The 25715-nt window shown below is 50.0% G+C and overlaps 2 protein-coding genes across 24 annotated transcripts in view; one reads left to right on the top strand and one right to left on the bottom strand.

The window, feature by feature from the left end:
• RBMS2 (RNA binding motif single stranded interacting protein 2) overlaps positions 1 to 11268 on the top strand; it is an 87691-nt gene extending 76423 nt beyond the window's left edge. For 10 of the 12 annotated variants that reach the window (XM_048217880.2, XM_044384703.3, XM_044384701.3 and 7 more), the window contains 9 exons: positions 3484 to 3563; positions 3700 to 3809; positions 4139 to 4185; positions 4364 to 4457; positions 8403 to 8480; positions 8773 to 8883; positions 9423 to 9503; positions 9874 to 9959; positions 10676 to 11268. In XM_048217880.2, coding sequence (XP_048073837.1) covers positions 3484 to 3563; positions 3700 to 3809; positions 4139 to 4185; positions 4364 to 4457; positions 8403 to 8480; positions 8773 to 8883; positions 9423 to 9503; positions 9874 to 9954 — 682 coding nt within the window. In that variant the 3' untranslated portion in view covers positions 9955 to 9959; positions 10676 to 11268. Of the gene's footprint in view, positions 1 to 3483; positions 3564 to 3699; positions 3810 to 4138; positions 4186 to 4363; positions 4458 to 8402; positions 8481 to 8772; positions 8884 to 9101; positions 9504 to 9873; positions 9960 to 10675 lie in introns of those variants that run through there. The other 2 variants (XM_048217881.2, XM_026500252.4) reach the window with 2 other exon arrangements.
• Positions 11269 to 16335: 5067 nt separating this feature from the next.
• Positions 16336 to 25715, bottom strand: part of BAZ2A (bromodomain adjacent to zinc finger domain 2A) — a 34951-nt gene continuing 25571 nt past the window's right edge. For 11 of the 12 annotated variants that reach the window (XM_057316239.1, XM_057316237.1, XM_057316238.1 and 8 more), the window contains 16 exons: positions 25362 to 25616; positions 24480 to 24694; positions 24089 to 24163; positions 23770 to 23950; positions 23606 to 23665; positions 23270 to 23414; positions 22100 to 22764; positions 21745 to 21967; positions 21472 to 21627; positions 21204 to 21355; positions 20738 to 21027; positions 20494 to 20626; positions 20231 to 20377; positions 19598 to 19824; positions 19340 to 19483; positions 16336 to 19250 (listed from right to left, as the gene is read on the bottom strand). In XM_057316239.1, the coding sequence (XP_057172222.1) occupies positions 19085 to 19250; positions 19340 to 19483; positions 19598 to 19824; positions 20231 to 20377; positions 20494 to 20626; positions 20738 to 21027; positions 21204 to 21355; positions 21472 to 21627; positions 21745 to 21967; positions 22100 to 22764; positions 23270 to 23414; positions 23606 to 23665; positions 23770 to 23950; positions 24089 to 24163; positions 24480 to 24694; positions 25362 to 25616 (3234 nt within the window). In that variant the 3' untranslated portion in view covers positions 16336 to 19084. Of the gene's footprint in view, positions 19251 to 19339; positions 19484 to 19597; positions 20378 to 20493; positions 20627 to 20737; positions 21028 to 21203; positions 21356 to 21471; positions 21628 to 21744; positions 21968 to 22099; positions 22765 to 23269; positions 23415 to 23605; positions 23666 to 23769; positions 23951 to 24088; positions 24164 to 24479; positions 24695 to 25361; positions 25617 to 25715 lie in introns of those variants that run through there. The other variant, XM_057316242.1, reaches the window with a different exon arrangement.

The raw sequence follows: 25715 nt of genomic DNA, 5'->3' as shown, positions 1-25715 counted from the left end.
GGACATCTGGGCTCTTTCCACATCTTGGCTGTCGTGGACATTGCTGCTATAAGTATTGGGGTGCAGGTGCTCCTTCAGTTCACTGTGTTTGGTTCCCACACTCTCTTAAAGTAGAGGTTCTCAACCTTTTCCAGTTCATGGCACCTTAAGTTGTGTCAATAATTTTTTTTTTTTTCTCTAGACCAAAAGAAATACTTAAGGGGCACCTGGCTGGCTCAGTTGGTAGAGCATGTGACTCTTGATCCTGGGGTCCTGAGTTCAAGTCCCACACTGGGAGTAGAGTTTACTTAAAAAATAAAAGGGGGGGCACCTGGGTGGCTCAGTCGGTTAAGCATCCAACTCTTGATTTCGGCTCAAGTCATGATCTCAGGGTTGTGAGATCAGGCCCCATGTCGGGCTCTGTGCTCAGCACAGAGTCTACTTGTCCCTCTTCCTCTGCTCCTCCCCCCGCTTGCTCGCTCGCTCATGTTTTAAGTAAATAAATGAAAAACATCTTAAAAAAAAAAAGAAGAAAGAAAAAGATTTTTATTCTATTCTTAAATAACTATACTTACTAACTTACTAATGGAATGTGCACCTGTTGAACACTGCACAGTTTCTCGAACCTTGGAATCAGATTGGACACTTACACCCTCATTTCCTGTCACACATTGTTTTCTTACGGTATTTGCTTTTGTTGTGGCAACTGTGGAAAAACCAGCTTTGCAAAAGTACGTTATTAAAAGGATCGTAGGGTGATCCAGCGTTGAAATGGTGACCTGTTTAAGAGTTAGTAGTCCAGACAGTATGCAATAGATGTTGCTGTATTTTCTTCCCAGAGTTCAAAAAGTCCCCTACATGTACGTCTGTGAGCTCACCCCAGTGGCACGGGGCGCGTCAGAGCCCAGTTTGGAAACTGTGGCTTTGAAGACTTGAAAACCCGTGAAATCTCTTGCATGTTCCTATGCTACCATCTACACATTTTCTTCATACATTTAGATCTCGTGAAGCCTAATTTCCAGCAAATTACAAATATTGACATTTTAAATAAAACTGTCGTGTCATTCGTAAATGTATCCAAATAGATCGAAATGTCGTAGCAATTCAATACACAGTCATCCATTTAAAAATACTTAGTGATCTCAGGGTCGTTAGTTCAAGCCCTGTGTAGGGCTCCAAGCTGGGGGTGGAGCCTACTTTAAAAAAAATACTCAGGGCATTTCTTTTTTTTTTTTTTTTAAAGATTTTATTTATTTATGTGACAGAGAGACAGCCAGCGAGAGAGGGAACACAAGCAGGGGGAGTGGGAGAGGAAGAAGCAGGCTCCCAGCCGAGGAGCCCGATGTGGGACTCGATCCCGGAACGCCAGGATCGCGCCCTGAGCCGAACGCAGACGCTTAACGACTGTGCTACCCAGGCGCCCCTTGGGCATTTCTTTTTTAATAGTCATAACTCATCTCACCGTTATTAGAGTGTTCCTTTCTCGGTCTTGACCTTGTATTTCCATTCATATCCGTACAGAATTGCAGTCTAGTATAGAATGTTTTTATAGTTGAAAGTCTTTTTATGGATCATTCTGTCGTACTTCTCTGCAACAAAAATATGTGTATACAATAAATGAGACCTTTCCCTGGGGTACGAGACTGTACACATAACGTAAGTTTTATTGGAAAAGCTTACTCCTACGGCATGGATGTTTTGTCTTGCGGACTTTTTCTGACTAGGTCGTGTAGCCGTCCATGACTGTTGTTTATTGCTGTAATATCAATTCTGTTCCTGTGTTTTGTTTTCATGCTGAGAAACCTTGTTCACATAAGTAAGTAAATGGGAATGGGAAGAGTTTTGTTAAAATAGGCGTTCTTTGAACTCCTTCTCAATTACAAGCCAAGAACCAAGGTGATTGATCGGTCAAAATTGATTTTTTTATGTGTCCGTTAACAACCTGCTGAGTCGTCCAGCTTGCTGAAAGAACTAGAAAAAGCTTTAAAATCAGGCATCATTGCGTCATGTTGAGTTTGGGGTACGTGCGAAAGAAGGGCAGAGCAGTGGCTGTGAGAGGGCCCCGGGCCCTCGGGGAGCACGAGCTGTCCTCAAGCCGGTTTTAGGAAGGAGCTTATGAGGAAGTGGAGGCTCTGCAAGCAATTCTCTTAAAAGTCCCCATGCCTGCTCACCCCCGTGGAAGATTAAGGAGTAGAAGTAACCCAACTAAGACTGCTGCCCTGGGATACCTGGCTCATGGGTTTTCCCTGAAAGGTACCATTTGAGGCCTTTTTTTAGTGGCCACTTTCATAGGACCGGTTCATATTTTTAGTGGTTATTGGCATAGAAAATATAATGAGAATTTATTTAAATATGGAAGGAGGAAGGGGTGCCTGGGTGGCTCAGTGGGTTAAGCATGTGCCTTTGGCTTAGGTTATGATCCCGGGGTCCTGGGATTGAGCCCCCTCTTGGGCTCCCTGCTCAGTGGGGAGTCTGCTTCCCCCTCTCCCTCTGCCACTCCCCCCAGCTTGTGCGCTCTCTCTCATGTGCTCTCTTTCTCTCAAGTAAATAAATAAAATCTTTAAAAAATAAATAAATAAAATAAGGAAGGAGGGGAAGATACTGTACTTATGTCCTACAGACCCTTAAAATTTTTAGAACACATAAAAATACATTGTCTCATTTGATCTGTAGCAGGGTAGATGGGTGTTACGTCTAAGGCAGAAATGAGGGGTGGTCTGCCGGGTTTTGTGCGGGTCCTGACTCACAGAATTTTGTGTAGTGACCTGGCGCAAGAATCTAGATTTTCTGATTCCTTACTCAGTTGTCTTTCCCCAACCAGATAACTTTAACTCCGTAGTTCCCAAAATTGTTGTTTCTATCACTGTAGACCATGAACTGTCTTATTACTCTTTTCTCCTACAGTTTAATGAAATCTTAATATTATCAGTAGTAATTAGACCTTGATAATCATAACAATTTGTTTCATAAGAAGCAAAAACTAAACATTGGCAGGTTCTTGGCTTGTGCAGTTTTATTGGAGTGAGGGAACAATTTCCATGAGGAACTCTGTAATAAAAAGTAATGGTGACATGGGACACCTGGCTGGCTCAGTGAGTAGAGCGACTCTTGATCTCAGTCATGAGTTCAAACCCTACACTGGGCGTAGAACTTACTTAAAAAAATAACGATGATGACGACGAGGGTGATGACAGGCGCTGTTTATTGTGTTCTTGTTTCTTGTTTATGAATCAGACCTAATAGTAGGCCATCCGTCAGTGTCTTTGGAATAGTCATAGCTTCATTTTCCGTTGCAGGAGCCCTACAGGAGTCGGTCGAGGGAATTTCCATTAGAAGCTAGGGTTGCCTCTTCAAGATACCTTGGATTTGTGTGGAGGAAACTGTGTTTCTGTAGTCACAACTTTTGGAGCATTTGTGGGCTGGGAACTTAGAGCTTTCTCTTTGAATGTAGGGGGAGCACAGACCCTGGAGAAGCTAGAGCCTAACCCCTCTTGTGCTCCTTAGGATGGAGTCCACAGAGAAGTGTGAAGCCATCATCACCCACTTTAATGGAAAATATATTAAGACACCTGCTGGAGTACCAGGTGAGGCATCTGGGAATCAGGCTGAGGGAGCCGTAGGTTGTTAACTTCCAGTGAAGATTCTGGAGGCGCTTTGCATGACTGTGAGTGGACTAAGTGAGGTGAGACTCAGCTGTCTCTTTGCTTTCTTTCTTGGCAGCCCCATCTGATCCCTTGCTTTGCAAATTTGCTGATGGTGGTCCAAAGAAACGACAGAATCAAGGGAAATATATGCAAAATGGACGGGCCTGGCCAAGGAATGGAGATATGGTGAGAGGACCTCTGAGGAGACAGGAGTACTAGGGACATTGACGTGGAATGGAAATTACCATGGCCTGATTTCTGTGAGTTTAAGTGGCAAGCTTGAGAATTACAGTAAGTAACCGAGAGATGCCTGCTGCTTAACACGATCACCAGTGTAGGTCTCCCGTGGGATTTTGCAGCCTGCACAACCAGAAAAATTCTGGAACAGATGTAGTAGGACGTCCAGACTTCACTCTAATCTGTTGAATCAGATACATCCCAGTCTGGACACTCGGGGCTTCCTCCTGTTCTCCCCCAAAGGCTCGCAATATGAACACTGTGTTCTTCCTTTATAGGGTGGTATGGCCTTGACCTATGACCCCACCACGGCTCTTCAGAATGGGTAAGGGTGTTTTCTAGAATTGGGCTCCCTGACAATGACAGCGGCCTGTCCAGGCACTGGGACGTTTCATCTTGATTTTTAAACAGCAGTTAGTGGGAAGTGGCTGTGTCTGTCAGTGGGGCCCTTACCTTGTGGTTTCCTGTGGCTCCTTACTTACTGATGAGGTTCCTTCCTCCAGGTTTTACCCGGCTCCTTACAACATCACCCCCAACAGGATGCTTGCTCAGTCTGCACTCTCCCCGTACCTTCCATCTCCTGTGTCTACCTATCAGGTATGTTTGTGCCCGCAAAAGGGTGTGGTGGTTTTCCCTGTCACTGTGCTTCAGGTAAAGGAGTAGAAGGCTGGAAACTCCTTATTTTTTAGTTTTTCCTTATACGTACTGCTCACAAATAATTTTACATGAAAGCATAACATGTGATCACATGATATATACAGACTGTTGTGCTAGCACCCTCTTACTCTCCGTCTACCACCCCACCAATAAACCTGTGTTATATTTTTAATTTCCTATTATTCCATATATTTCAGAAAGTTCCAGATTTTTCTTCATGTGCATATATACATATGTATATGGTTTTGGAAGTCATTGTTTATTTTACAAAAATCTGGCCAGATTAAATATATTTCTTACACTTCACTCCTCTCACTTAACAGTATCTTAAACCAGTGAATCTCAAAGTTTGGTGCCTGGACAAGCAGTATCACCTGGGAATTTCAAAAACATAAATTCTTGGATTCCACCCCAGATTTGCTGAATTAGAAACTCTGGGGATGGGTCCCAGCAATCTGTTTTTTGTTTTTTTTTTTTTTTTTTTTGTAGTCACCATCTGTCACCATACAAAGTTGTTGTAGTGGTATTGACTGTTTTCCCTCTGGGGTGCTTTCCATCCCTGTGACTCACGTATCTTCTGCCTGCTACTCTGTACCTCTTAATCCCCTCCTGTTTCAACCCTCCTGTGCCTCCCCGCCCCACAGCAACCTGAGTTTTTTAACAAGCCCTCCAGGTGATTCTGATGTAGCTAATGTTGAGATTTTTTGTTTTGTTTCTTTTTTTTAAATAGTTGCATTCTATTTCATGCTGCAGAGAGACCAGAATTCTTCTACCCTTCCTCCGTGAAGGGCTTGTCAGTTGGATTTCAGGGGTTTTCTGGTACAAATAATACTTCCATCCGTATATTATTCAACCTAGTAGTCCTATTCCTTGGACTCTAGTTCCTAGAAATAAAACCATGCATATGTAAAGATCCTTATGTCTACGTGCGTAAATGTGAGTACTGTTATTTCCGGGGGCTAGAGTCCAAGGAGTGCTGGGTTGGATGATATCTGGACCTTGAGTTGTGCAGTTGTTGCCGAATTACTTTCCGCAAAGGCTGTGTGAGCTCACATTTCCACTAGCACTCTCTGGGGCCATTTCCCTCCAGCCATAAGTGACATTGGTCTTTGTAAGTTTTTCCTGTCTCCATAGGTGTAATTTGCACTTCCCTGATTGCAGCTGAGTTTAAGCGTGTCTTTTGATGGGTGTCTGTTTTGATTCACTCTTCTCTGACTGCTCTTCATACGCTCGGCCCATTTTTCTGCTTGGTTATTCATTTCCCATCAACTTGCAAAAAGCATTTGCATCTTATGAAAGGAGTCACCCTCTGACTGTTACCTTTCTTTTTTTTTTTTTTAAGATTTTATTTATTTATTCGACAGAGATAGAGACAGCCAGCGAGAGAGGGAACACAAGCAGGGGGGGTGGGAGAGGAAGAAGCAGGCTCATAGTGGAGGAGCCTGATGTGGGGCTCGATCCCATAACGCCGGGATCACGCCCTGAGCTGAAGGCAGACGCTTAACCGCTGTGCCACCCAGGCGCCCCTGACTGTTACCTTTCTTACACATATTTCTTCCCAGATTCAGTTTGTGCCCGTCGACTCTGGGTTGTGGTCCTCAAACTTGAGCTGTCTGTCAGAATCACTTGGGAAGCTTATCAAACCCCAACTATTGGGCACCACACAGAGACTTTCTGATTCCGTACGTCTAGGCTAGGAGGCGAGGATCTGTATTTCTCCTTCCCGATGCTCCTGCTGCCAGGCCAGGGACCAGACTTGGGGAATCGCTCATTTTCACCACAAAAAAAATACTACAAAGTTTAAAATTTGAGTATAGTTAAATATGTCTGCTTTTCCACTAAAGCTTTTGAATTTCCTAATTCAAAAGGTCTTCCCAGTCCCTGTATTATGCATATGGCCTCCAAGATTGAGATGCTGTGGATACACTGAAGAAAAACTGTGGCTTTCTGTTCCTCTATCTTGCATGCAGCTAACGTACCAAGTCCTTATTACTACTAGCATTTTTTTTTTTACTGAGTCTCTTAAGTGTTCTAGGCATATAGTTATATCATCAGTGCAAAAATCATAGTTTTCTCTTCCTTTCCAATTTTATGCCAATTGTATTCTTATCTAATTGTATTTGTTTGATCGTACTATCATATTATTATCATAAATGCAGTGGCTTTAATATTTCTTTGTTTGGGTTAATGTTAACAGCTAGGTTTTGGTACTAGCCTTTAATATATGTAAGTAGTTTCTTTCTAGACTTTATTTTACTGGGGTTTTTTTTGTTGTTGTTGTTGTTTTCCCCATAAATTGCTGCTGGATTTTATCAATGTCTTTGGCATCTCATATTAGATTATGGCTTTTTCCTTCAATTTTGACTTATGTTTATAGAGTTTCTGATCTTGAACAATCTTCACATTTATGAAATAAACCTGCTTGTTTATTTCTAGCTTCTCATTGCTCTTTTTTTTGTTTTTTTCATTTTAAAATTGAGATAATTCAGGGGTGCCTGGGGGGCTCAGTCGGTTAAGCATCTGCCTTCGGTTCAGGTCATGAGCCCAGGGTCCTGGGATTGAGCCCCACATCAGGCTCCCTGCTCAGCGGAGACTCTGCTTCTCTCTCTTCCTCTCCCTCTGCTGCTCCCCCTGTTTGTACTCTCTCTAATAAATAAATAAAATCTAAAATAAATAAATTTTTAAAAATTGAGATAATTCACATACCATAAAATTCACCTACTTTAAGTATACAAGTCAGTAGTTTCAAGTATATTTTCCAGAGTTATGTAGCTATTACCATTATCTAATTCCAGAACATTTTTATTACCTCGGGAAGAAGCTGTGTACCCATTAGCAGTCCTTGCCCACTCTCCCTCACCCCCACCCCCTGGCAACCACTGACATACTTTCTATGGCTATAGATTTACCTACTCTGGATACTTTGTATAAACGGAAGCATGAGGTATATCTCTTGGGGTCCTTTCACTCAGCAGGCTTTCACGGTTTACCCATGTCGCAGCACGTGGCAGTACTTGATTCTTTTTTATGACTGAGTCAGTCACCTGCCATTGTATGACGATACCCGTTTGTTCTCCACTTAGTAGTTGATGGCCTTTTGAGTTGTTTGCACCTTTTGGCTGTTAGAATAATGCTGCTTTGAATATTTGTGTACAATTTTTGTGTCAACACATGTGTGAGTTTCTCTTGGGCGCACACCCCCAGTGGACTTGCTGGGTTACAGAGGAGCTCTGTGTTTAACTTTCTGAGGAAATGCCAAACTGTTTTCCAGAGCTGCTGCACCATTTTCCATTCCCGCCCACGGTGTATGATACTTGTTATTCTGTCCTTTTTTTTTTTTTTTTTTAGATGTATTTATTTTCTAGAGAGAAAGAGAGAGAGTTGGGGAGGGGGAGGCAGAGGGGGAGAGAGAATCTCCAGCAGACTCCCTGCTGACTGAGGCGCCTGATGCGGGGCTGGATCCCATGACCCTGCAAGACCTGAGCCGAAATCAAAAGTCGGACACTTAACCTCCTGAGCCCCCCAGGTGCCCCTACTCTGTCCGTCTAACTACAGTCATCCTGGTGGGTGTCAAGTAGTATCTCATCGTGGTTTTGATTTGCGTTTCCCTGGTGACTAAGACGGGGAGCCTCTCTCATGTGCTTACTGGCCATTTGTGGCTCTTCTTAGAGAAGTATCTGTTCCTATCTTTTGCCCATGTTTAAATTGGGTTATTTGTTGACATCAATGAGTTGCTAATATTTTTTTAAGGATTTTATTCTTAATGTTTCTATTTTGTGAGGGGGCACTCCAGCCTTTTTGGGGTTTTGCTGCACATCATCAGATCACTGGGAGAAACAGTAGTTTCTAGGCAGTTGATGTGTCTGTTTCTTTTGTTCGCCTTAGAGAGTAACTCAGACGTCTCCTCTACAAGTGCCTAACCCGTCTTGGACGCACCACCCGTCCTACCTCATGCAGCCTTCGGTGAGTGTTCACACGTGGGCAAGAGCCAAAGAGGCAGTTCGATGTAAAGAAAAACAATGGCACCTGACGATAGACGATGTGGGTGTGAGTTCTGGCTCAGTCCCTTGTGCAACCCGGCGGCGGCCCTCCGTACGGATGGCAGAGCACCTGTTTCTGTTGCATAGCCGGGTTGCTACTCGCCTGGCAGCTCCCAGGATTTGGAAGCGTCTGTCTGCCGCGGCCCTGGTGGGCGTGAACCCCCGCGGCTTAGCCGGGTGCGCCAGCGAACCCTGTCCTTTGTTGCTGCCTCCAGGGTTCCGTGCTGCCGCCAGCGATGGATCAGCCCATTTCTCTGCAGCCGGCCTCCATGATGGGACCTCTTACCCAGCAACTGGGGCACCTCTCCCTCAGCAGCACAGGCACGGTAAAGCGGGGTGTTCTGATTTTAGACTCGGAGCGAGCGAGGAGTACCTACGCGGTGCTCTTCGGCGTAGAAGCTTGTGCGTGAGGGTGTCGGTCCCCTCAGTGTCGTGGAAGGCGCGCTCAGAATAGGTAAACAGTCTGGCCGTTCCGCTGCCCAGCTCACTCCTTCCACCCGAGTCCTGCTCAGGAGACTCAGTAGTGCTGCTGTCCACACCGCAGCTTCCCGGGAGCTCACACACACTGCCCAGAAAGCCTCACACCGTGCTGACGCGAAGAACGGACGCGCGCCGCAGGGCCCTCGTAGGCCTGCCGCGGTGGCTGGGAGGGAAGCGGCAGGACGGACGGACGGACGGACGGACGGGAAGCCCCGGAGGCTGACGTGTGTCGAAGCCCGCAGCCCGCGTGCTTCGGAGCCCGGCGGCTCTCTGGGGAAGGCGATGAAACTCGCCTCTCTGGGGATGCAAGCTAGGCTGCCGGGGGTGCTGTCGGCGTGGCCGGGGTCCCACCACCGCCCTGAGCCGTGGATGGCTTGCTTTCCAGTACGTGCCGGCGGCCGCCCCCGTGCCGGGAGCTTACCTGTCCCCGTACACCCCCGTGCCTCCTTCCGCTGTCGCCGCCGAGGTAAGCGCTTGCTCGTCCCCGGACGGAGCTAGGAGAGTGAGCGGAGGTAGCCCCATCGGGGTCTTCCTCTGACGGGGGTGCCCGCTGTGCTCGCAGTCAGCGGGCAGGTACGCGAATGAAGGCAGGACGGAACGACCTCGACTGTGTCCTTGGCGTGTCCTTGAACGAGGCCCTTCCGCACCTGCGGCCAGGCGGCCCGTGGTGCCGGTGCGGGCTGGCGTGTCGGGGCGGTGATGCCGTGCGCGTGCGCGCCCTCGCGCGGGGGGGTGGGAGCCGGCGGGCCGGGGGCGCGCCCCGCCGGGCGGCTGCCGCGTCGGTGGGAAGGGACGAGAGGAGCGCCCGGCTGACCCCCGCCTCGGCTGTGCTGCAGGAGAGCGGCGGCCCGCAGACTCAGGTGCCGGTGGACGCCGCCTCGGACCACGGGCTCTACTCGTTCCAGTTCAGCAAGTAGCCGCGGTAAGAGCCGCCGCGGACGCCGCCGACGCCAGACGGTTCCTTGTGGTCGTGCCCCGCCCCCGGTTCCGCCTCCTCCGGGGTTCCCTCCCCATCTCTGCAAACTACAGGCATCCCTCTTTTTCTTGTGCTTTACTTTACTGAGCTTTGCAAATATTGCCTTTTTTTTTTTTAAAAAACAAATTGAAGGTTTGTGGCAGCCCTGCTTTTCCTGCTTTGAGCAAGTCTGTCAGTGCCAGTGGCATTTACTCACTTCGTGTCTCTGTGTCACATTTGGGTGATTCTCAAAATATGTCAAATTCTGGGGCGCCTAGGCGGCTCAGTCGGTTAAGCGTCATGATCTTCAGCTCAGGTTCTGATCTCAGGATCCTGGGATCGAACCCCACATCCGGCTCCCTGCTCAGTGGGGAGTCAGTTCTCCCTCTGCCCCTCCCCCTGCTCTCTCTCTCTCTCAAATAAATAAAATCTTAAAAAATATATGTCAGATTTTTTTATTGCATTCGTGGTGATCTGTGATCAGTGACTGACTTGCTGAAAGTTCAGGTGATAGTTCACAGTTTCTGCAATAAAGTATTTGTGAATTGAGGTCTGCATGTTATTTTTTTAAACCTACTGCTGTCGCACACTTAATAGGCTACAGCATAGTGTAAGCATACTTTGTGTGCACTGGGGAACCGGAAAGTTCATCTGACTTGATTGTGACGTTTGCTTCGTTGCAGCGCTCTGGAGCCGAGCCCGCAAGGTCCCTGAGGTGTGCCTGGGCAGACGGATCGTTGGAGAGGCTGATGCTCCCGAACTCCGGAGGGCTGACCCGCCGTGGGCCCTGCCGTGGGCCCTGCGAAGGACTAACGCATGGGCAGCGTTTTTCACAGGCCTGGACCTGGAGAACGAAAGCTCTGCACTCCTGCTCTCTGCTTCTTCCTCCATTCCCCGGGGAGCCGGGCACCCGGGGCAGCCGTCCCTTTTTGTGTGCGCTGCATTCAAGGAGATCAAAAGAACTTTTTTCTTTCTTTTGCAAAGAAAATTTTATATTTTGTTTTTAACTGCAATATACTCTTCTTGTATCCCAAAGAGACATAGTGCCTTGAACTTCTCATCTTTATGAAAAACAGTTTTTGATATGTTGGACTTATTGGGGGAGGCTTTACAAATTTTGTTATTTCTTAAGAAAGTGCAGTGATAGGACGTCGATGAGGGAGTCCTACTGTGGGCCTTTGTGTGGGGTTTGGTTACGGGCTTATTTTGAGGGGTGGGGTGTGTAAGAGAATATACAGACTTTACAAATTTTGTTTTATAAAGCTCTTAGCTCACACATCTCGTTTCTTCTTCACACATTTTATGCCTTCTTTCTCTCATTCAGACTGTTCTTTTTTATACAGCAGAGCCTGCCTACTTTGCCTTTTTACAGTATTTAATGTTGTTCAATTTCTTTTTTGAATGAAATTTTGTATGGGCTTTTTTGGGGGCTGGGCGAGGAACAGAACTCTAAGCAGGCAGTGGAAGTGACTCTTCCTCCCTCTGCCTTGCCACATCCTGGGGGAAAAGACCAGACTTTGCCTTCAGGAAGCAGAGCTGTGATGTAGGCTCATTAAAGAGACACTCCCACGGTCTTTGGACGCCATCCTTGAGCCAAATTTAGATGAAGACTAGGTCTTCCCTGGCAGGTTCCAGAAGGGTGGACTTTCTGACTTCTGACTAATTCTTCGCACCACTGAGGCCAGCACCATCTGAGGAAGTGTCTTCTCCAGTGACAGCTTTTCAGGAATCCCTGCTTTGCTCTTTCCTGGAGGATCTCCTTTTCCGCCCCGGGTCCCATGGCCCCTGACTTCCCTGTCTCTCGTTGCTGTGCTCAGAGGAAACTTTGCAGTTATGACTGTGCCAAACTCACTTCGGTTCTTTACCCGCTGTGGAAGGTCTGCTGCTTTGTCTAAACCAGTGGTTCTCAGGAAGGTGGTTTTGTCCCCTAGAGGCCACTTGGAAATCTCTAGAGACATTTTCGATGACCTTGCTTGGGGTGAGGGTGTGCGCTGCTGGCCTCTAGTGGCTGGAGGAGCAGCAAGGGTGCTGCTAAACGTCCTGCAGGGCACAGGACAGCCCCGACCCCCCCCCCCCGCCCCCAAAGAATTATTTGGTTCCAAATGTCGGTGGTGCGAGGTTGCGAAACCTTGATGTAGACAGTGTTGTTACTGCCTCCGGTGCCAGAGGACTTGGTGAGTCCGTACCCTAACCCTGGACGTGCAGAGCCTTTTGACACTCTGTAACTAGTTGAGAGAAGCAGAACTGGGGTCCTTGAATTTTCCCCAGGCTTTGACCTTGGATACCTCTGCCTACGGCGCGAGCCGTCCTGGAGAGGCTGGCGCTGCGGAGCCCATGCCACAGGCTCCCACGCGGCCGCAGGAGCAAGGCGTGGGGGCTGTTCTGTGCTGGGCGCTGTGCAGGGCTGGGAAAGGACAGAGCTCTCTCTAACTGGCCAGGGCAGCCTGCTCTGCCCTGATGTGTTTGGATCCCTTTTCCAGGGAACCAGGACATCAAAAATAATGTTCCTCCTTGTGGAAGGATAACAGGGAGCTAGGATGGAAAAGGGCAATAAACCCCATCTCATTATTTACAAGGTCAGCAATCCTTTAAAACCTGTATTTTGCTCTTGAACGCCTCCTCCTCCCGCGGGCCCTGGCGCTGTGCACGCGGAGACAGGAGGAAGCCTTCGCCCCTCTCCTGGAAGTCGGGCCTGCAGTCCTCTCCCACTCGCTCCCTGCGCCCCGGCAGTCCTGCTCCCCCGCGCCTCAAGGTCAGGTGGTTTTCACCCGACGGGCAGAAAGCCAAAGCCAGACAATGGAGACGCAGGTGTTTGGTAGGCTGGCTGTGGGGAGAGGAAGGAGAGGATACGGAGGGAAAAGAAGCTGAGGCAGCAGTTCTTGGGCGGAGAGCTGGCAGCCAGCTTTCCCTCCTCTTCCCCCCATGCCCGGAGAGCGAGTCGCCGTGCTCCCTGCCCCTAGACTGCCCTTTTGTACAGTCCTGGAGCCAGGGCAGCTGGGTCTGGGTAGCGGAGCAAGTGCGCACATAATTTCCACTGTTCATTTTCTCGTGGGCACTTCCAACCTCAGGAAGGGCTTACCCTTGGAAAGCAGCCCCAAGACTTTCTAGAAGGCTGTGGCTGGGCAAGTGGCTCTTGTTTCTGAGTCTCCAGCCCCGAGTTGAGGAAAGTATACCATAGATTTCTTGTCCGTGGCCTTGAAGAAGAGAAACCAAGTCCAGAATCCCGTTCCTTTGCCTGCTGGTTGGGAGGAGGCTGCTGCGGCAGGCGGTTTGGGGTGCTGGGGGCCTTTCTGGGATGGAGACTGTTGTTCCTGTGATGGTTGCCTCTCCTTTGCCTCCCAGGATTTTTTTTTTAACTTTTTTTTTTTCCAGAACTCGATTCTATTGTCTGTTTAAAAAAAATGTTTAAATGGCCAGGATTTTGCTTTGTTTTGTTTTAAATAATGGAGTTAACCTTTTGTGTGTTCTTCTCATGTGAATCTGCCTAAGGGTTCTGTTGAGTGTTTCTGGTTTGGGCAGGTTTGGGCATGGGAAGTGATGGCGAGCCTGTAGTTATTTTTGTAGTGGTTAATGGCACTGTAGAATTTCTTTCTGGTGTTTTTGGGTGACGCTCATGTTTTTCCCCTAGTTGTTAGTTCAATTCTAACAGTTGCTAACAGGAGTGAGTGACGGGGGGAGGGGAGAAAGGAATGAGGGATGCTTTTTCTCTCATGAGATAGCCTATTGGTGGCAGTAGTGCCAGGGGACGAGGAGGGGGGCCTGGGGCCGGGCTCTTTAAATGCTGTGCTTAGCGTTTTCTCAGTTGTCTTCCTGGAGCGGAGATCTTACCGTCTGCACGTCACATCTCACCCCCACTCAGTACAGATGCTCGTAACACTCTAAAATACTTGGTGTTTTTGTTTCCAGTCAAACAGAGTATGTCGGACTCCCTTCCTCAGATGATCTAATCCTTTACGAGGCTCGAGCCTGCCCGTCCCATCTCAGGTCAGTGTCCTTACCATCCCTTTCACGCTCTGAGATGACGTTCACACCCTCGGCGGATTAGACGTTTTGGAGGAGGGTGTGCGGAGCGGGTAAGGAAGATGTGGGAAGGATGAGAAGGAGAGATGTTCTTTCTTAAGACTGTTGTTAACCAAAGAATTTGAAGCGCTGCCAAGACTAGGAAGCCTGGTGGCCCTGAAGAGGCCACAGCCCTTGGCAGCACTAGTAGGGGCGGTCGGAGGACATCACAGTCCCTGAGGGTGAGGACGCGACTTGCCGCCCTCCCAGCCCTTCCTGGGTTGGGCCACCTCAGCCCGGCTCCCTCCCTCGTCCTTTCTTCACTTACGCCGGTGAGTTCAGTCCCCCGTTGGTGCCCGTCCGTCCGTGCCCACCTAAGCGGGCCTTGTCCCTTTGCGCCGGCGGGTGCTGGGGCCACGCGGAGCGGGACGGTGGGGGTTCGGGGAAAGAAGCCCTCGCTGCGGTTGTGCACGCGCTCCACCTTCTGGAGAGCGGCCGCACTGCACCACGAGGGGCTGTTGTGACCCTAACCGGCGGCGGTCAGCCGTCAGGTCCGCGCTCGTCCCCAGGCTCTGCCGCGCCGGCTTCGGGGAGCGCGGGGGCGTGAAGGGCGACGTGTGAGGCCGGGCGTGCGCCCTGCGTCCGCTCCACGGGGTCCTCCTCAGGCCGGCTCCTCCGATTCCGTGCTCCCTGCGGTTCGGGTCCCGCCGAGCGGGAGCGGAGCCCTCGCGTTTACTCGCCTTTCGTCTCCCACTTTCCTGCGTAACGAGGGTCTTCTTCAGCCAAGGCCGGCCTGTGAGCTGTCACCTTCCGATCTTTGCCGACCTCTGCAGTCGGGGTGCTCCCCCATGACCGTGCCGAGCAAGCTAGGTGCCCTCGTGCCCGGGCCCGTTGCTCTTTCTCCAAACTGCCCTATTACTCCAAGCATATTCCAGAACTTCTTCGTCCTTGTGACACATCTGCCTCGCAATTTCACAGGTTAGCAAGGGCACAAGGCTCCTGGTTTACGTCTTTTACTCTGTCCCTCCCTTCACGAGCGGGGGGCTGCTAGAAAGGGTTCGTGATCAAACGCAGTTAACTTTCGGTGATTTCTATTTCTGGAGTGTCATCTTTGGGATTGTTTGCTCATTACTCCCCCTAGAATAGTGTGAGTTAGGCGTCACCGTGGTGGGCGGGCCATGAATGCGATTGCCCAGGATGTTAACTAAGGCTTGGGAGCCCCCCCAGGAACACTGCCCCGGGCGCCCACCTCAGAACTTGAGGGTGCAGTTGGCCAGTGGCTGCCACCTAGCTGAGAAGGTAAGCGAGTACCAAAGAGGGAGTTTGATTTTGATAGTGCTGGAAGTTGGTGGTGGTCCTGCACCTGATGTCGTCCGATGGCTCACCGAAACAAAACTTCCAACCTGGAGGGTGCTAAGATTTCCCAGCCGGAGTAAAGTCCTCACGCCATTACTGGTGTCCCTATCCCAACACATTTTTTGGGTGGTGAGTGCTGTCTTGCATGCACTCGTCTTCTTGAACAGGAAATATTTAATTTATACTCAAGCACATTTTGTACATTTTTTAAAACCCAGAAGCTTCTAGTTTTATACTCTTCTCATGTCTATGCCAGTGCTCCCTACCCTTCTAGTTTATTCTTCCTTTTTGACCCTTGGTATTTTTGTGTTTCTTCCCTACAACTTGGTATAGCTCCATTTTTTATTATTTCAACTTTTGTTTTGAAATAAAAGAAGAAAGTCTACCTTCTGGTGTTTCATCCATGGGCAGAAGTTGAGAGGTTGGTGATGGGCCCGTATTTGCTCCTCTGGGAACGCAAGTGGCGGCTTAGGAAGCCAAGGTGGCGTCTCGCAAGGCAAGACTAGGCATTCTGGGGGTGCCTGGGTGGCTCAGTCGTTAAGTGTCTGCCTTCGGCTCAGGGCGTGATCCCGGCGTTCTGGGATCGAGCCCCACATCAGGCTCCTCCGCTATGAGCCTGCTTCTTCTCCCACTTCCCCTGCTTGTGTTCCCTTTCTCACTGGCTGTCTCTCTCTGTCAAATAAATAAATAAAATCTTTAAAAAAAAAAAAAAAAGACTAGGCACTCTGAATGGCACTCTCAGGTGCCAGGAGCAGTAAGAACCTGTCCCCCCCAGATAAGCAGAAATTCTGCTGTGGAGACCCCTCATACAGGAAGAGCCAAGCTTGGAGGGTTAGGGATCAACCCTGCAAGTTTGGGAGCGTGCTGCCCCACCGCCGGCTACCTCCTATACCAGACAAGTCCTACTCACCCTAATACCCAGTCTTCCCCTTAAGCAAGTGTGAGAACCTATGTGGAAGGGAAGATAAATACACAACAGTCTTTTGAATCTCTATCAAATGTGGTTTTTATTTCAACTGACAAGCACTTTTCTACAGCTGCACTTGTGGAACATCACATGGCAAAAACAGGAGTTTTTTTCTCTAGACTTTTTTTTTTCTTTTTTAAACCTTATTAAAAATGAGATTGGTCCTAAAAATATAGAAAGAAATAAATTTAAATTCACAAAAAACTGTACATTATCAAAAAGTCACTAAAACACCACATTTGGTTATATAAAAAGTCAAGTCCCTTTTGTTGTAAAAGGAACATGGAAACTTGTTGGTGTTGATGGTGTGGTTTCTTCCTGTTACCAGACTGATAGAGGGGAGGGGAAACAAAGGGGCAGGGGGTGGGTTTTATTATTTTTTAACCTGCCTTCCCTACCAAATACTCTTATTTGTCAAGAAGAGAAAATCCACCGAGCTCAAGGGGCGGTGAAGATGAGGAAAGAAACATGAGAAATGGCCCCTTTGATCATGCCCTACTCCCACCCCCCTTCAGCCCCAACTTCTTCAAACTGAGGTTGAGGACTCCACCCCACCTTAAGAGTGCCTGGTCCCTAGGGAAAAGAGATGGTGCTGGGAGAGGAACACAAAGAAGGAACACGGAGATTTCACTCCCCCGTCCACCTCGCCTCCAACAATAAAATTAATCTAGTACATTTTATACCGGGGAAAACTGCCATGGGGAAAAAAGAGCCCCAACTATAACAGTTTCAAACGTTTGACTAACACAAACTTTGTTACAGCGCAGTTATTTAGATAAAATATAAATATTTATGCATAATATAAAGTCAATTCAAATATTCTTCAATCCACCTCTTAAAAGCAAAAAAAAAAAAAAAAATCTCAAATAAAATTAAAAGTTTTGAGGTTTATCTGACAGAAAAGGCGACTTTAGAAAAAGGCCATGGGGGAGAAGGGGGGCATAAAGGAATAAGAGAGGGGCTGCCCCAGGACCTCCCCACACCGCCCCCCACCCCCTTCAGTGGCCATCCAGTGCTGCCAGAAGTACAAGGAATGCTCCACCTCGCCTGGCACCCCCTCCCCCACCAATGGAACATTTCTTGGACGCCTCAGCTCTCTGCTTGGGCCGGCCAGCAGCCACCTCCCCAGTGCAAGTACCCGTAATCTCTGATGGGAGGGGCTCTGCTGAGCAGGAAAGCAGGGGGGCAGGGGCCCATGGCTGTAGCTGGGAGTTAGCAGCTTTCCTCTCACATGCTGGGGCTTAACTTGGGTGTAGTCACATGTAGGGCAGTGGTGGACCCAGGACCCCTCTTCCCTACTCTCTTGTGCTCTGGGGTCTCTGCTGCTGCTGGGGAAGGGGTCCCGGGTGTGAAGTAGGTCAGGGAAGAAAAGCACAACTAAACCCACAGAAGCTCATGGGATTAGGAAAAGATCCAGTTCTACTCCTCTCCCTACAAAAGCTTAACACTCAAAGCTATTGAAAGGAGAGGGAGTTCCTGCTGAAAGATTGCACAGTTTGAAGAGGCTGGAACAGAAATGCCTGGGAGAGAGGAGACAGAGCCTTGTACCCAGAAAAACTGCTCCTGTGGTTTCCCAAGGACAAAAATGTGATGATTTGAAACACTAGGGAAAGTGGGAATAAAAACAGATACTTGGGGAAATGGGATGCCATCAAACAGCACAGGGGAACAGTCACAGCATCCTCCCTCCCTCCCCCTCTCCCTCACACACACACACACACACACACTCACTCACTCACTCACTCACTCACTCAGACACACACACACCTCTCTCTGAGGCCAGCTGATTGCTACCTGGCCTCCATCTTGGGAGTGCGCCCAAACTCAGCAGTAGTTGTCCCTGAGGAGTTCCCAAGAGGGAGGTTTGGGTTAAGAGGTGGGGAAGGAGGCTGGAAGGCCCAGGGTCCAGCGTGCCTCCCTGCCCTCTCCCCAGCTACTGAGTTTCAAAAAAAGGCTAGAAACTCAGCATGTGAGGAGTATCCAACATCACAGAGGGGACAGCTAGTGGCAGGAAGAGGAGGACAGAGAGAAAGACAGGGACCCATGAACTTCTTTTTCCTTTGAGGGGAAAAAGGAATTGAGGGGAGAGAAAGGGTAGAGGAACCCGTACACGATAGTTTTACATTATTGGATGAGAGAAAATCTTAAAGTAGGGAGAGGAGGGAAAAGGAAAAACTGAGAAAGTGAGAAGCAGGGAAGGGACTGAACATGGAAGCAGCATGTTCAGGGCCCGGTGTCCGGCTCGACACACTTGGGAGTTAAGTCCACTTTACTGGCCGTCACTGCGGGTCCACACACAGTACAGAGTGTTTCTCGGTTTCACACATTCACTAGAACTATTGCTATTGTTAAATAGCCCCAGGATGCTGGGGCACGTACAGGGAAGGAGAAGAAGCAGGGAGGAGGAAGCAGGGACTTCTTTCCTCCTCCTCATTTTAAATTAGGAAATAAAACAGAAAGGAAAAATTCTTTCTTTCTTTCTTTTTTTGGCTTTCAGTCCAGAAGGACCTCATCTCTGCCCCTTATTTGAGGAGCAAGAAGAGGAAAGGGAAAAAGGGGTGTAGGGAGGGAAAAGAGGATGTAGGGCGCTGCCAAGGGTAGGGAGGGAAAAGAGGATGTAGGGCGCTGCCAAGGGTAAGGTCAAAAATCAGGCTGAGATCTCTGACTCGAGTCTGGACCCAGGGCAGCATCAGCAGGTGAGAATGGCAGGGTTTTTTTTGTCTGGAGGGCAGGAGGAGATGCCGCGAGGTGACCCCCCACCTCCCTTGCCTCACAGATTGGCCTGTTTTCCCTGATAGAACTCCTCCCAGCGGCTCTCGAAGAAGCGGCGCATGATGTGCCCAGCCTTGCCCACTTCAGAGTCATCCTCGTTGAAGGTCTGGCAGTTGTCAAAGACCAGGAGCGCATCAGCGGCAAACTCCTCTGAGCTGGTGTACCTGGGCAGGGGTGGGGGAGGCAGAGCTGTGAGCCGGCGGGAGTCACAGGAATGACGCGACAGCCGGGAGACGTGTCGACGTCTACCTACCCTCCCCGGAGCAGCCGCTCCCGCATGGTGGAAAAATCCATAGGGTTTTTGATGATGCGCCGGTACCCGCTCACCAAACGTGGGTTCACAGGCTCCAAGAATGGCCAAGCCGCGTCGTGGGACTCCATCTCCATCAAGATGATCCTGTCATTGAAGGGACAGGGACGGCTGCGTCTCAGGAAGGAAACCCACTGACCTCTCTTAGCCCCTACTATGGCAAAGGCAGAGCCAGTCGTCTCCAGAATTCATTCAACTCACTCGCAGAACGTGAGATCACTGTGGTGGTTCCGCATCGAGAATCGCCGCCGCTTCGAGGGGGACAGCCCTTCGTCTGAGTACCGAGGCACCGCTGGGCTCTCTCGGCCCCTGGATAGTACCCGGCGCCGGCGGCTATCGCTCTCCGGGAAGTTCAGCTCGTAACTACTTTTCCGCTTCTGGCCTCGTTTTGGGAAACCAGGCTTCTGAGTGAACCCTCCCTCCACCTGCTGAGGATGGGGAAAGGGTGAGGTCACAACAGCTGGAGACGTGCTCAGCTTGCTCTCCAGGTCGTTACCGTCCCTATTCGTCTCAATGTGACTGAGGCTTCAAAATACTTCCAAGAATCGGCCAGCACGCACATCTACTCACATAATCCAATACGGCGGGTAAAAGGGAAAATATGATCATTCCCGCTGTACAGAAGAAAGCAAGTGAGGCAACAAAAATTTTAAGTGACTTGTCCCAAGAGGGACCAGAACCCAAGTCTCCCTGCACCTAGCGTGGAGCTCTTCCCACAGGGACACTGAGGCATGGTAGGAAGTGCTGCTACCTGTAGGACTGGTGATAAACGGGATGAGAAAGAAAACCTCTGACTTCTGCTTCGGAGTGGGAATGAGACAACAGAAGCCTTACCTGGGCCAAACATACTGCACAGAACCAATCTCCTTCTGGGACAGCCTCCATCTTGGGCCGATGGCAGTAAATGTGGCAGCCACGGTCACATCCATCACAAAGCAGAAGAAACTCATCATTGTCACCCTTCCGGCAGACGAGACAGGTCTAGACCAAGGGTATGACGAGGCAAAGTGAGTCCTCAAGCCTCTGCCTGCAGTGACCCCACTTCCCCCAGGAGCTGGCTGCCCCCTCGACCTTCCCAGACTCTCCCAGCCTCTTACCACTTTGTTGACGGACTTCTCCCAGGCAATGGACCTCTCCAGCTGGCCCAGGCACAAGCACACCTGGGCTGCACTCCGGCACCGCTCAAGTGTCTGGCGCCAGGCCCGAATGCGAGGGGTGATCTCATAGGATCTGGAGGGGTGGCGGGTGGGGGGAGAAAGCGGTGACCTTTGGATGAGGAGCAGGATCCATTAAACGTACCCGTCCTCCCCGAGACCAAGTATGGGGGCAGGGGGCACTCACATCTCTGTAGTGGCGCACTGGGGGGCCCCAGGGGGCGTGCTGAGCAAGGCCTTCTCCAGCACCACCTCGTGAGCCGGCCAGAGGGGCTCCCGGAGATACCGCCGCTCCACATTCTGCTCCAGGGCAGCCAGGCGCATCACAGCCAGGTCCAGTGGGTTGGTGGCTTTACGCTGGGGTGCCAGTCCTTCCCTAACTCGACCTCTCCAGGTCATATCCTCCTGGGAATCAGGCAGATGTTCACAGTAGGCCAAGTCTTCACGAGTAGAGTCTGGGCTGGGACACGTCCAGCCCTGCAGGTGGGAGAGTGGAATAGAACTCATTGTAAAGGAAGAAAACTAAGTGTAGAAAAAAATCTAGTGTCATAAGAGGTCACTTGTGAAGTGGGGACCCAGGGTTTTTCCTAACAGAGTACAAGAGATGACCGCCTCCCCCACAACAACTTCCTATCCAGTGCCAGCCCGTGTACCCGAATCTGCAGATCAGACAGGATAACGCGTTGTTCCAGCTCCTCTACCCACTGAAGCACAGCTAGGTCTGTCTCATAGGTCTTCTCTTTGGGGGACCAGCTTATCATCCCTTCTTGAAAGGCAGGTAGCTGACTAGGCTCAAAGATGGGGTCTGAGAACACAGAAGGCAGAGAGAAAGGCCCATCAATGAGGCTGTTGTCCGCAGTCGCAGCTCAATATTTACCCCTGGGCTCTTTAGCTCAGGCTGGGTCAAAGTATTTATCTTACCAGTGGAGGGCCGTAGGCAGACTTCCTGTAAGAAGTCCCTGTGCTTGTTGAGGTGTTTGTGAAGTGCCTTTTCTCGGATACCTCGGGGGTGCAGGGCCTTGAGCGTCGCATCCAATGTCTCAGGATCTTGGATGCACCACCAGCCAGAGCCCATCTCTGGGAAGAGTTTACATATGTGGGGTGCGGAGTGGAAACCAGCTATGAACCCCACGGCCCCTTTCTGATGCCACTCCTACCTATACTCTCTCCCCATGCCACCTCAAGGGCACTCACCAGGGGGGACAGGCTGGGCCGTCAGCTGGGTTAGATAACGCTGTTCCATCTGTTTGAAGAACTTACTGGGGGGTCTCCCTCTCCGTTTTGGCTGTCCTAGCCCTGTAAGACTCTGTGGCGTGCCCCCAGAGTCTCCTGTTCGCCTCTTAGAGGCCATCCCAGGCAAGGGGGTAGAAGAGAGCTGTATTGGAGAACAGGGGTTGGCCGCACCGGGTCTGTTCATCTGTGAGATGGAACACAAGATGAGGGCATTTCCACATTTACAGGACCCCAACGGCCCTATCCCTTCCCCTAGCTTCAGCAGCAGCCCGCAGCCAGGCAGTGGAGTTGCATACCACTAATTCTGGCTACTTACTGGCTTGGAGGAGGCAGGCTGCTGAGGGGAGAGAGCAGGCTGGTCCTCAGAAACTGCTGGCGGTGGTGTAGGGGCAGCATTGCAAGGCATCTGGGCTGAGAAGTTAAACCACGGAGCTTGAGCATCAGGGACAGATTCCGCCTCATCAGGCTCTGGCTCCTCCAAGGGTTGTGATGGGGTTGGGTCCAGTTTTCCAGGGCTGCTGTCAGGTGTGAGGACTGAGCTGCTCAGCAGGGAGCCGTGGCTCTGAGTCTGGCTCAGCCAAGACAGGAAAGCTGACTGGCTGAGGTCGTGCTGGCTCTGACCCAAGGACAAGGGGGAGCCTTCTGGCTCCAGGAACCCATTTTGGGGCTGAGGATGGAGCTGAAGCTGGGGTGGGGGCTGGAGCTGGGGCTGAGCCTGAAGCTGAGGATGGGGCTGAATCTCGGGCTGAAGCTGGGCATCAGGCTGTTCTGAACCCTGATCCCGGCTAGGGGATTTCAGGTGCCTGGGTTGCAGAGACCCAGGCTTAGTTTTCCGAGGTCGGCCTCGGGCACGAGTAGGAGTACTGGCAGAGGTGCTAGAGCCAGCTAACTCCTTCTTCAGGGAGGAGGGGGCTGGGCTGGGTGCTGGACGGGCTGCCACTTTCAAGGAGTCAGTTTCCTGCTTTATCATATCCTCAGGAACTGTAGAGAAAAGTGAAGAGTTTAAAACATGCACTGATACATAAGGGGAAGGAAAGAAGGTGTATAAATACAGGATATACATTTTCTTTTCCCCTTGGACTTAATCCCCCTTTTGAGATTCAACTGGGAACAACTTCTATGCCGACAATGTATCTGGGAAAGAAACACTATTCTCCCAAGTAACCAGAAGCAGCAGCATAATCACAAGCTAACATTTATTAAGAACCAAATAAATGTTAAACACTATCCAAAGAGTATTAACTCATCCTAATCCTCTCAACAGCCCTGTGAGGTATACCTACTATTATCATCCCCATTTTATAAATGAGGAGACTGAAGCATACAGCAGGTAGGTGTGAAGTCTCGCCCCAAAGCCTGTTCTCTTAACCACTATGCCACAGTGATTCTCATGAAATGAAAGAATCCCAAAAAGACTAGACACAGGAAAAGGAACTGGTTAACTCTGTTAGATAGGACTCAATTCAGGCTCCCATGAAACACCTACCTAAGCTCTCCTCTGTTCCTTCCACAAAGATACCAGCCAAATAGGGCAACACCCAGTAGCGGCGTCTGTAGCGGTCCTGACCCAAGGAGACTGCTCGAAGCATCTGGGATGAATGAAGCAGCTTTTTTCGAAAGAAGAGCTGACGCTGGGTAGGCAGTGGAAAGAAAGAGGAATAAAAAACACATTTCGAAAGAGTGACTCTGTCCAGTATATGGGAGTTGGGCAATGGTTCTCAGCTTCCCTATAAAACTGATTATCATCTGGGGCGCAACTCACAAGGTGATAAATTCTCTCCCAGCCCCAAGCCCCAGCTCCTGGGAGGTTAGAGCAGAGTACCTTGCTCAGCTTTTCTATCTGGCGCTCTAGCTCTGGGATGCTTGATGCTGTGGCATCAACCTGGAGAAGAAACAGATGGACAATGAGAGAAAGGGAATTATTAGATTCAAGAAAGAGAAATAATTTATTTCCAACTCCCACTGTCCTCAGTGTGGGGCTAGTACCTCTCCATCTCTTCGACCCCTACGGCCATGGACAGTCGCTATGGTCTCTTCCTCTTCCTCTTCCTCCATGCCACTGGTCTCCTCCATGATGCGAGAACTGCGCCTCCGCCCCAGGCCCTCCTCTGGCCCTTGCATCTCTATCTCAGGCCGCCCAGTTCGCTTGGCCAGAGCAGTTTTCAGTCTTAAAACAGATTAAGGGAAAAACTGTGTTGAGGAATGGGAAACGCTGCAAGCATTGGTTCCAAGTGCAAGTTCTGGCAATGCTTCAAGCTTTCCGCCTTCTCTCCTCTCTAGGCCCTACCCTCTGTCCCATCCCTACCTCCGGAGCCGGCCTTCAACAATCCACTTGTTCTTCCTGTAGCTGGACATACTCTCCAGAGTCTTGTCGATCTCACTACAGAGGAACAGGGAATGAGATTTTGAGGTAGAAGTAGTAGCACAAACTAAAAGCACACAAAAAAGAAGAGAGGCTCAGGGGTAAAGGGGCTGTAGCTGAACAGGAGTTTCATCCTAGGGCCTAGGTTGGATAAATGGCAGAGGCAGGCTTAGCTTCCCCCTGGGAAGGTACTAACATCCAGTCCCCAAGTCGCTCCAGCATCTCCAGAGCATGGCAGTGGATATGCATCACCCGGGACTTCTGGAAGGCTAAACCCTTCTCCCTCTGATTCTGAACAAGGCACACAGTAACCACCCCCACCCCCGACCCTCACTTGATGATGAGGGTGGAGCCATTGAGCTCATGCACAAGGAAGGCCAAGACAGCAGCTTTCTGTTGGGGGGGCTGGGCCTGAAAAGGCTGCGTGCGCAGGCTGTCACAGAGGGCTGGCTCCACTCCATAGGCCATGAGGAAGCAGCGCAGGATCTCAGATACGTTGTCTCTTGTCAGTGGGATCTCGGACACCTTCTCCCCCAAGATCTTTAAGGACTGTTTGGAGGAGAGGAGAATGGGAATTAAGAGGAAAAAGTGGAGGGACGCCTGGGTAGCGCAGTAGTTAAGCGTCTGCCTTTGGCTCAGGGCGTGATCCCGGCGTTCCGGGATCGAGCCCCACATCAGGCTCCTCCGCTGGGAGCCTGCTTCTTCTTCCTCTCCCACTCCCCCTGCTTGTGTTCCCTCTCTCGCTGGCTGTCTCTATCTCTGTCAAATAAATAAATAAAATCTTTAAAAAAAAAAAAAAAGAAAAAGTGGAACAACACCGGCTGGATGAATCTGGAACAAGAAAATACACTAGGAGAGAACTATGGGGTGAAAAGAGAAAAGAATGAAAGGTGCTAACATGAGAGAAGACAAAGGAAAGGTACAAAAGAAGAAGAAGAAGAGGAGGAGGAGGAGGAGGAGGAGGAAGGAGAAGAAGAAGAAGTAGTAGTAGTAGAAGTAGTAAAATAAAGGAAAATAAAATAAGTAGAGGGAAGTCAGGAAGACAAACAGAAGGGAAAATTATAAGGAAAACAAAATAGGAAAAAAACAGATCTCCCTTCACTTGTCCTGATCACTTCAGGGAGGGACTTTCATGTGTTTAACTTAAAGGGAAAGCAAAACTGAGACACAGCCCTGGATCCCAGGCCCTCCCAACCTGCCTGGGGAAGGCCCTCACCTGACAGTAGGACGGCAGGCCAGGGTCATAGAGTGCAGCCTTCAGGAGCCGCACCAGCAGATCTTGCACCTCACCCAGGCTGTCACCCTGACACAGGAGTCCCTCCTGCAGAACCCCCAGGCTTGGCACATCTTTGGCAGGGTCAAAGCCCAGCACCTTGCCGAAGCTGTGCAGGAATTCCACGATGGTCAAGCAGTCTGAGAAGGCCCCGCTGGGCAGGATCAGACCAGGGATGCGTGAGAAGTCAGGTAGGGGCTGTAAGGATAAAAGTGGTAGGGCTGTCAAACATACCTGAAGGCAACAGTCTGGATATCTAGGAGGTTCTTTTAGTGGAAATGTCTTCACAACTGGCCC

This window comes from Ursus arctos, unplaced genomic scaffold (genome assembly GCF_023065955.2).
Source record: "Ursus arctos isolate Adak ecotype North America unplaced genomic scaffold, UrsArc2.0 scaffold_21, whole genome shotgun sequence".
Taxonomy (NCBI): Eukaryota; Metazoa; Chordata; class Mammalia; order Carnivora; family Ursidae; genus Ursus; species Ursus arctos.
The sequence above is the reverse complement of the archived record's forward strand: the minus strand, read 5'-3'. Positions and strand labels throughout refer to the sequence as shown.